The 9,712-nt window shown below is 53.5% G+C and overlaps 1 protein-coding gene across 1 annotated transcript in view; it reads left to right on the forward strand.

The window, feature by feature from the left end:
* The window catches only part of LOC143639739 (arylsulfatase D-like), a 13,093-nt gene extending 4,584 nt beyond the window's left edge, over positions 1–8,509 (forward strand). The window contains exons 3-7 of the mRNA XM_077107778.1: positions 12–148; positions 1,020–1,154; positions 3,115–3,277; positions 3,966–4,087; positions 5,830–8,509. Of these exons, the coding sequence (XP_076963893.1) occupies positions 12–148; positions 1,020–1,154; positions 3,115–3,277; positions 3,966–4,087; positions 5,830–6,209 (937 nt within the window). The 3' untranslated portion in view covers positions 6,210–8,509. The remainder of the gene's footprint in view (positions 1–11; positions 149–1,019; positions 1,155–3,114; positions 3,278–3,965; positions 4,088–5,829) is intronic.
* Positions 8,510–9,712: the final 1,203 nt, after the last annotated feature.

Consider the following 9,712-nt stretch of genomic DNA (forward strand, 5'->3'; position numbering starts at 1 on the left):
TCTTCTTTCAGAAACAAGGACAGGCCCTTTCTCCTCTTCGTGTCCCTGACGCACGTCCACACGCCTCTGGTGACCTCGAAAGCCTTCCTCGGAAGAAGCCGCCACGGTTTATACGGAGACAACGTGGAGGAGATGGACTGGTTTGTAGGTCAGTCCAGATCAAGAATGGGGAGAGTGCACCCCACTCCTGCCCCTTGTTTGTCCACTTATTCCCAGTGACAGTCGAATTTTGCCCAAAACCAATCATTTCGTGAGCAGTCAGTTTGGTGAGAAGCTGTCATTCAGCGTCACCCTGAGCGGTTACAGGAAGCAGAGAGACAACGTTAGCTTTCAGCATCGTGGAGGAAAAGGGCTCTGCTTTGGGGCTTGGAAACACGCTAGAGAGAAGCAAGAACTTGAAAACCCTTCCATCCGTGAGGGTTTCCTGGAGACGTGGAAGCCCTCGCAGGTCCGGTGACACGTCCTCGCGCTACAGCCTGACATCTGAGCTTCGTGAGAGGCAGATGTCCCCAAGGAGGACAGCAGCTCACATCCCTCGTGAATGGGCCTCTGTGCCTTCAGTGGTAGGAAGGACCGCTGGTCTCCATGGTGCAGGGAGCTACTGCTGGGTTTGCAGGTGTCCCCCGCTCTGCGGAGCGTGGCCATCGTATATTTGACTGCTGTTGGTTGTGGTTCCTTCCACGTGGGCTGGAATCTGTCATTGCTTTTCCCTGCCCCGGGCCGCCCCCTCACCCTTTTATTAGGGCACTTGACCCCGCAGGCACCGCACATCGAAACCACGCCTCCTGGAGACATCCTGGGTATTTCTTTGCAAGTCTCTCCTGGTTTTCGAGGTGACACGGTGCTAAGCAGACCTGGGCAAAACAGGCTCAGCACCGTGACCACACTGTGAGCTCTGGGCCGGGGGCTCTTTCTGTGATGGTCCACAATGAGGTGGCTTGCTCACAGAATGGGAAGTGCATGCCACCAGCTGAGACCCGTGTGGGCGCTCCCTCTGACACCTTCCACCTTCTCCACAGGTAAAGTCCTCCATGCCCTTGACGAGAATGGTCTGAAGAACTCCACGCTCACCTATTTCGCCTCCGATCATGGAGGGTTACTGGAGGCCACAGAAGAACACCAGCAGCTGGGGGGGTACAACGGGATCTATAGAGGTGAGGGCTGGCCACAGGGAGGGACGGGGGACAGGGAGCCAGAGGAGCCCACATCTGAGATGCCAGAGCAAGGAGAGTACGGAGGAGGGGGAGGAAGGATGATGATGAAGAAGAGGAGGAGGAGGAGATGGAGGAGGAGAAGGAGGAGGAAATGGAGGAGGAGGAGATGGAGAAGGAGGATGAGGAGGAGGAGAAGGAGGAGGAGATAGAGGAAGAGGAAGGAGAAGGGGGAGATGAAGGAGAGGGGGAGATGAAGGAGAAGGGGAGGAAAGGAAAAGGAGGAGGAGAAGGAATGAGATGCACAGGAAAAGGAAGAGAAAAAGAAGGAGGAAGAGGAGAAGTAGGAGGAGGAGAAGAAGGAGGAGGAGGAGAAGGAGGAGGAGGAGGAGGAGGAAAAGAGGAGGAGGATATCAAAAAAGGAAGAGGAGGAGGAGAGGGAGAAGGAGAGAGAGGAGGAGGAGGAGAAGGAGGAGGAGGAGATGGAGGAGGAGGACGAGGAGGAGGAGGAGAGAGATGAGCAGGAGGAGGAGAAGAAGGAGCAGGAGAAGGAGAGGAGATGGAAGAGAGATGATGAGAGGGAGGAGGAGGAGGAGGGATGAGGAGAAGGAGGAGTAGAGGGAGAAGAAGAAAGAGGAGATGCGGAGGAGGAGATGGAGGAAAAGGAAGAGAAGGAGGAGGAGAAGAGATGATGATGATAATGAGGAGGAGAAGGAGGAGGAGAGATGACAAGGAGGAGCAGAGAGAAGGAGAAGGAGAAAGAGAGAAAGAAGGAGGAGGAGACCGAGAAGATAGGACAAGGATATTGAGAAATATTAGGAGAAGTAAGAGGAGAAGGAGATGGAGGAGGAGGACAAGGAGATGAAGGAGGAGAAGTTGGAGGAGGAGGAGAAGGAGGAGGAGAAGGAGATGGAAAGGAAAAAAAGGAGATGAAGAAAAAGGAGATGGAGGGGGAGGAGGAGGAGGAGAGGGAAGAGAAGAAGGAGGAGGAGATGTAAGAGGAGAACATGGATGGAGAAGGAGGGCAGGAGGAGGAATCGGAGGAGGAAGAAGGTGGAAGAGAAGCAGAAGATAAGTAGGTGAAGGAGGAGGAGGCAGAGAGGCAAAGAAGGAGGGGAAGGAGGAGAAGAAAAAGAAGGAGTAGGAAGAGTAGGAGGTGGTGCGGGAGAAGGAAGGGGAAGAGGAGGTGATAGAGGAGGAGGAGGAGGGAGGAGATGGAGGAGGCAGAGGAAAAGAAGAAGGAGGAGGAGGAGGAGAGAGAGAGGAGAGGTGATGATGAGGAGGAGGGAGGAGGAGGAGAGATTAGAAGAGGGAGAGGAGAATGAGAGAGGTGAGAAGGAGGAGGAGGAACAGGAAGGACGAGGAGGAGGAGGAGGAGGAGAGGAGGAGGAGGAGATGGAGGGAGGAGAAGGAGGAGGGGAGGAGATGGAGGAGGAGGAGAGAGAAGGGGAGGGTAGGAGAGAGAAGGGGAGGGAGGAAGAGGAGGGGGAGAAAGAGGAGGAGGAGGAGGAGGGAGAACAGGAGGAGGAGGAGAAGGAGGAGGAGGAGGAGGGGGAGGAGGGGCGGAGGAAGAGGAGGAGGAGGAGGATGAGTAGAGATGATGATGAAGAGGAGGAGGAGGAGAAGAGATAAGGAGGAGGAGAGGGAAGAGAAGGACTAGGAGCTGGTGGAGGATCATGTGGAGATGGAGGACATGGAGGAGTAGGAAGAGCAGAAGGAGAGGGAGGAGGAAGAGGAGATGGAGGAAGAGGAGAAGGAGAGGGAGGAGGAGGAGGAGGAGGGGATAGTAAAGGAAGAGATGGAGAAGAAGGAGGTGGATGTAGAGGTGGAAGAGGAGGAAGATGGCTCCCTGCCTTATGCCTGCCTGCTGGGTCCCCACCCCTAACGTCCTCGGCCACGCACCTCGTTAGGGTAGGACGGTCCCTGCAGAGGCCCGACCATGACTGACGTCATCCCCTGGCAGGTGGCAAAGGCATGGGCGGCTGGGAAGGGGGCATCCGAGTCCCCGGGATCTTCCGGTGGCCTGGTGTGCTGCCCGCCGGCCGTGTGATCCAGGAGCCCACCAGCCTGATGGACGTGTTCCCCACCGTGGTCCAGCTGGGGGGCGGCCAGGTGCCCCAGGACAGGTCCGTGTTCCCAAGGTCGTTTTCCCTCCCTCCTACGAGCCCCCCTGGCTCTCAGTTCAGGGCTGGAAATGCCACCTAAGGAACGCTCTATGACAACTGGGGTGCAGCTCAGTGGTGAGCACCGGCAAAGTTCCCTGGCTCCGTCTTCCATCTGTGTATACCTAACATTTATTATCGAGTCATTGTCTACGTCTGCCACCTATCTATCTATCCTCTGTCAGTCTGTCTACTGAAGACATTTATTTTAAAGAGCTGGCTCACGGGCATGTGACAGCCAGTAGTAAATCCAAAAGCCTTGCACTCAGCGAGCAGACTGCACCCCTGGACGTTATTTCTATGTCAGTCTTGAGACCCCCCAAAAAATCCCAACTTCTCCAGTAGATCTGTTCTTTGCCTTGAAGGCCTTCAACTACTTAGACAATGCCCACCAACGTTATTGTGGGTTAGCGGCTCAACCTCAACTCAAATGATGTTGGTGGTTGATCTCATAAGGGTTAGGGGGTGCTGCCTACGAGATGACGTAGTGTCTTAGAATACCACAGGCCTCTTGTTGGAATACCCAGAGCCGCTCGGTTGAGGAGTCTCCGTGACACACTCATCTGGGGACCTTCCAGCCCCGGGTTTGCATCCCCCCACTGCTCCTGAGCATCCTTGGTCTGACCCCGCCCTTGCTGTCTGCATCAATCAGGGTGATTGACGGCCGCAGCCTGGTGCCGCTGCTGCGAGGAGACGTGGAGCACTCTGAGCACGAGTTCCTCTTCCACTACTGCGGACAGTTCCTGCACGCGGCCCGCTGGCACCACAGGGAGAGTGAGTACCGCGGGTCCTGCTGCCGGGCGCCAGGGGGCGCTGGGAGACGCAGCCGGAGGAGGGAGGGCGATGGATAGATGGATGGATGGATGGACACGTGGATGGATGGATGGATGGATGGATGGGTGGATGGATAGACACGTGGATGGATGGATGGATGGGTGGATGGATAGACACGTGGATGGATGGATGGGTGGATGGATGGGCGGATGGATGGGTGGATGGATGGATGGGTGGGTGGATGGGTGGATGGGTGGATGGATGGGTGGATAGATGGATGGATGGGTGGGTGGATGGTGGATGGGTGGATGGATGGGTGGATGGGTGGATGGATGGGTGAATAGATGGATGGATGGGTGGGTGGATGGTGGATGGGTGAATGGGTGGATGGGTGGATGGATGGGAGGGTGGATGGATGGATGAATGGGTGGATGGATGGATGAATGGGTGGATGGATGGGTGGATGGGTGGATAAATGGATGGATTAGTGGGTGGAAGGATAGATGGATGATGAGTAGGTGGATGGATGGATGGATGAATGGATGATGGATTGGTGGATGGATGGGGGATGGATGGGTGGATCACTAGCTAGCTAGATGATGGATGGTTGGATGGATAGATGGATGGATGGATGGGTAGATAGATGATGGTGAGTGGGTGGATAGATGTATTGATGGATGGATGGATGGGAGGGTGGATGGATAGGTGGATGGTGGATTGGTGGATGGATGGATGGGCAGGAGGGTGAATAGATAGATGATGGGTGGATGGATGGATAGATGAATGGATGGATGGATGGGAGGGTGGATAGATAGATAGTGAATGGATGGAAGATAGATAATAATGGATAAATGGATGGTTGGATGGGTGGGTGGATGGACAGATGGGTGGATGGATAGGTGAGCAGGAGAATAGATAGATAGATAGATAGATAGATAGATAGATAGATAGATAAATAGATGGGTGGATGGGTAGATGGATAGGTAGATAGACAGATGCTATGTGGATGGATAGACATAGAGATGGATCTAAAGAATAGGTATATGCACATCTAATCAAAGGGGGTCCCCTGATTATGTCTAGTTATTTTGATGTGCATGCTAATCTCATCTGAAAACCTGCGTTCACAGGGACATCCAGGCTGCCATCAGGATGATTGATAGATGCACAGATAGATGCTCCGTGGAAAGATTGTTAGGTGATAGACAAGGAGAGATGATTGACCATCAAACAGAGATACGCAGATGCGCAGACGGGTGGTGATGATTGACAGATGGGTGCAGAGAGTCGGACATATAGACAGATAGAATGGGTGGGTGCCGGCAGAGATGATTGACAGGTACACAGACTCACAGATAATGCATAGCTGGACAGATGGGTAGGTAGATGATGGATCTGGATAGATAGATAGATAGATAGATAGATAGATGATAGATAATTAACAGAAGTTAGGAAGGTAAAGAGACAGAGTAGAAAAATAGATGATAGATTATGGGTGGACAGACAGCCGGACCTAGGTGACTGATAAATGCACAGAGATTCACACCCCCCACCATGTCTATACATGTATCACCTGTCCTGCACGGATCCCACCCCTGTGTCCGTCCATCTGTCCATCCCCGAGTCCCTCTGCCACCTACCCTGTCCGCCGGCGTGCGCGCCCATGGACACCGACGACCTGGACAGGGAAATGGGGCGCAGGGCCACCCTGAGTCGCAACGCTGTGGCCGCTGTGCCCACAGGTGGGAGGCTCTGGAAGGTCCACTACACGACACCGAGGTTCCAGCCCGCGGGCTCGGGCGCCTGCGGGGACCAGCATCTGTGCCCCTGTTCCGGGGACGGCGTCACCCAGCACAGCCCGCCCCTGCTCTTCGACCTCTCCAGCGACCCTTCCGAGGCCCGGCCACTGTCCCCCGACTCGGAGCCGCTGTTCCACGCCGTGGTCCAGCGCGTGGGCGAGGCCGTGGCGCGGCACCGGGGGACCCTGCGCCCTGTCCCGCAGCAGCTGACCCTGGGCAACGTCCTGTGGAAGCCGTGGCTGCAGCCCTGCTGCGGCACCTTCCCCTTCTGCTCCTGCAGCAGCGACGACGGGGACAGCTCCTCCCAAGAGCCAGCGCCATGAGAAGGTGTCCCAGGGCGACCAGGGGACAGCGTCTCCAAGGGCACCCCTCCCCCGGTTCCCCCCTTGAGGACCCTGCGGCAGCCGGGAGTGGGTCACTGAGCCATCTTGCTCTGAGAGGATTCCAGGGACCACCCCTCTCCTGACCCTGGGGTCTCACAGGGGCTGACCTCCTGTCCCCTCAGCTGCCAATCACCACAGAGCCGCCTTGGGAACACCCACCCTGACCACAGGCCAGGCAAACGGGTCTGCACCCAGTCCACTTTGGTTGGCCCCGTAAAGATCCTGTCCTGTGCTTAGGAATCAGTGATCGCTTGAGGATTGACCCTCATGGCCACCTCTTGGGGTCACTGTCTTGGTACCCTTGCTGTGTGACTTAGAAATTGCCTCCAGGCTATCCACAAAAGTCCCAGAGAATAAGAAAACTTTCAACAAGATTGCAGGATCTTGTCTCCCAGGAAATGGGAGGCCCAACTTCCTGCTGTACTGCCCTAAGTATGGAAGAGTGGGCCTCATGGTGTCAGGAGGGTTGCTGCAGCTCTGGCCCTCCCATACCCAATCCAGGTAACAGGATAGAGCCAGAACTGAGGCCTCCTCTCCTCTGAGTCTGTCCCTGTGAAGGATAATTATCACAGAACCCGCAACTTTTGGCTTTCAGCTCTCTGTAGAGAGAACTGGAAATTGAGAAATGCCTGGCTCTCGTGAAGCAAGAGTAAGTCTCTGCGGCAGAAAAATGAGAACAGCTTCCTTGCGTGGGCCGAGGTTTCTGATGTATCACTAAAACTGCCAGAAGAAACACCCTTTATCTCATCCTGCTGGGAAGCACACGCATTGTTATTAGCAAATGATCGCCAAAAGAGCAGAAGGCCTCTGGATGTATGGTTTCCACCTTGGACAAAGCCCTAGAGCCTTCAGACAGATCAAAGAAAGGCACCTTGCATGCTTCAATTATGTAAGGTCGCGGTGGCACACACCTGTAATCCCACTGGCTCTGGAGGCTTGTGGATCACCAGTTGGAGGCCAGCCTCGGCAACTTAGCAAGACTCCTGTCTCAAATTTTTTTAAAAAAAAAAATGGGCTGGGGATGTGGCTCAGTGGTTAAGCACCCCTGAGTTTAAAAAATAAATCAAAAATCCAGAGCTTTCCTACCAGGGACCAAGTGAGAGCAGTATTCGAGGGAACAGGGAGGCAGGGAGGTCTGGGAGGTCCTGCAGCCCAGAAATGCAACCCAGCTAACCCAGAGTGAGCATTATTTCCTGCATTGATCCACATAGCAAGGAAATCAAGGGGCAAGCAGCACATACAGGTTTGGGAACTAGAAACTGACACTGGCTACATAGCCCTCTCTCAGTGAGCCTATTCCAATTTGCACATGGTCACAAGTGTGCCCAACGCCCTATAAGGGCCCCCTCTGACACATCTCTTAGCATGTAAATGTGGGTCTTGCTGAGGCCAGTTACTTCCCGGCGGGCAGCTGTGGTCAGATCTCCCTGCACCTGTTCCCAGCTCTCCCACTGCTGGTCTTGAACAAAGGACTTCCTTGGCGACGGTCCTCCTGCCACTCATCTCAAGCACAGGACATGCATTCCTGTTCTGTCGCTAGCCACCAACTGGAAGGTGGACCCCACCAAGGAGCCAGTGTGATGCCCAGACCTGGAAGCTTCTGTCATCCAGAGATCAGGGGGGAGCAGAGTGTCTCCCTGGGCGAGGGTCCCAGACAAGGGCTGAGGGCTCTGCTAACCAGGCAGCTGGCCCTCCCTGCCCTGGCTCTTAAAGTCCTTGGTAGGGAAATGAACTATAGGTAGAGGGGCTGAACGGGCGACTGGGAGGAGGTAGGACATGGAGCCGACTTGGAGGAAATGCTTCCTTGGGGGTGTGGCCTTGGGGACTATATCCTGTCCCTGGCTTTTCTTCCCCTCTCTCTCCTACCTACTGCCCTGTCCTAAGCTGAGTTCCTCCTCCACACCCTTCCGCCATGATGGCCTGCCTTACTTCAGACCCAGAGCCCTGAGCCAGCCAACTACAGACGGAGACCTGTGGAAACTGTGAACCAAAATAAATCTGAGTTGCTTGGCTCAGGTATTTTGTCACAGCAACAAAGGACTGAAGAACGCATTATTCTTGTGCCTGACCCCTTCTCTCTCCAACCCCTGGTTTCCTGGCTGCCCTGTCCTGAGCTGCTCTCCTCTTCCAGGCCGTTCCGCCATTTTGTTCTGTTCCCCTTGGGCCAGAGCCACGGAGTCGGCCAACCGTGGACCAAAACTCGGACGCCAGGAGCCAAAATAAACCTTTCTTCCTCTCAATTGGTCTCGCCAGTTCTTTGGTCACAGTGATGGAAAGTTAAGCCAAGTTCTTTGCTGGCTGGATTTAACCTGCAGGCCACAGGGAATGTGAGCCAAGGGAGGTGGTGCATAGAGTTCAGGCTTCAGAGTCCATCCGGGAGAACATCTAGAGGAACAGGGAAGTCCCAACACAAACTAAAAGGTGACAAAATTGCAACTGTCGTGGAGCATGGGCTGCAAGAGCTACCTCATCTTTTACCTGATTTAGGTTGGTTTTGGATAAAAACCACTCCATCAAACTGGAAAACATTCCAATTGATGCTGTTGTAGTCAGATCTTACCACACGGTGACCACAAGTCTCAACAAGAATAACTTAGAGGAGGAAAAGAGTATTTGGGGCTCATGGTGTCCAAGGTTCAGTCCATGGTTGGCCAACTCCATGGCTCTGGCCCAAGGGGAGGCAGAAACAATGGGTACAGAGGATACGAGGCCATTTCTCAGGACTCTGAAATTCTGACAGATTCTCCCTGGGTGGTTTCATTTGTTCCTGTAGTCCACGTTCAAAATTCTTCTCCTACGTACACCCCCTGACTTTGGAGTAACTTGCCAGATTTTGCCATTTATTCATGGAGAGAAAATGAATTAACAAATTCTCCTCTTTTGGAAATCCTAAATGGCAGTCACGATCTCACTGCTCAAATGATTAGAGAGTAACTAGAGGAGACTGGGAACAAGAATGTCTTAAATGAGAGAAGGGTATGTTCTTTCCTAGGTAATATGGGCTCTACCATTTTTAACAGGTAAAGTTGGCTTCATGGTCTCAAGATGACTGCCACAGCATGACACATCTCATACACATTCCAGCAGGAGGAAGGTAGAAGGGTAATTGCAGGATGCCAGGCAGTTGTTGAGTCCACACCTGAAGGGGAAGCCTTGATTCATTTTGACTCCATTGGGCAGCTATTGATCTATATCTCTGGACCTTTTTTATAGGTTATAATCTGGTACACATCATAAAATCAGCTATCCCACTACTTTCCAAGGGAGCCCATCATGAAGGGGAGCCCAATCCCTCCTCTCTCTCAGTTCTGGGATGAGCAATGAAATGAATCCCAAATCAGGGGCATTTCACAAAAAATTATTCAGGAATTTTCAAAACTCAATCTCATGAAAAAAATCGCAGTTTAAATGTATTTTTAGCTAATATGTACAAACATAAAAAT

The sequence above is a fragment of the Callospermophilus lateralis genome, chromosome Y, assembly GCF_048772815.1.
Source record: "Callospermophilus lateralis isolate mCalLat2 chromosome Y, mCalLat2.hap1, whole genome shotgun sequence".
NCBI lineage: Eukaryota > Metazoa > Chordata > Mammalia > Rodentia > Sciuridae > Callospermophilus > Callospermophilus lateralis.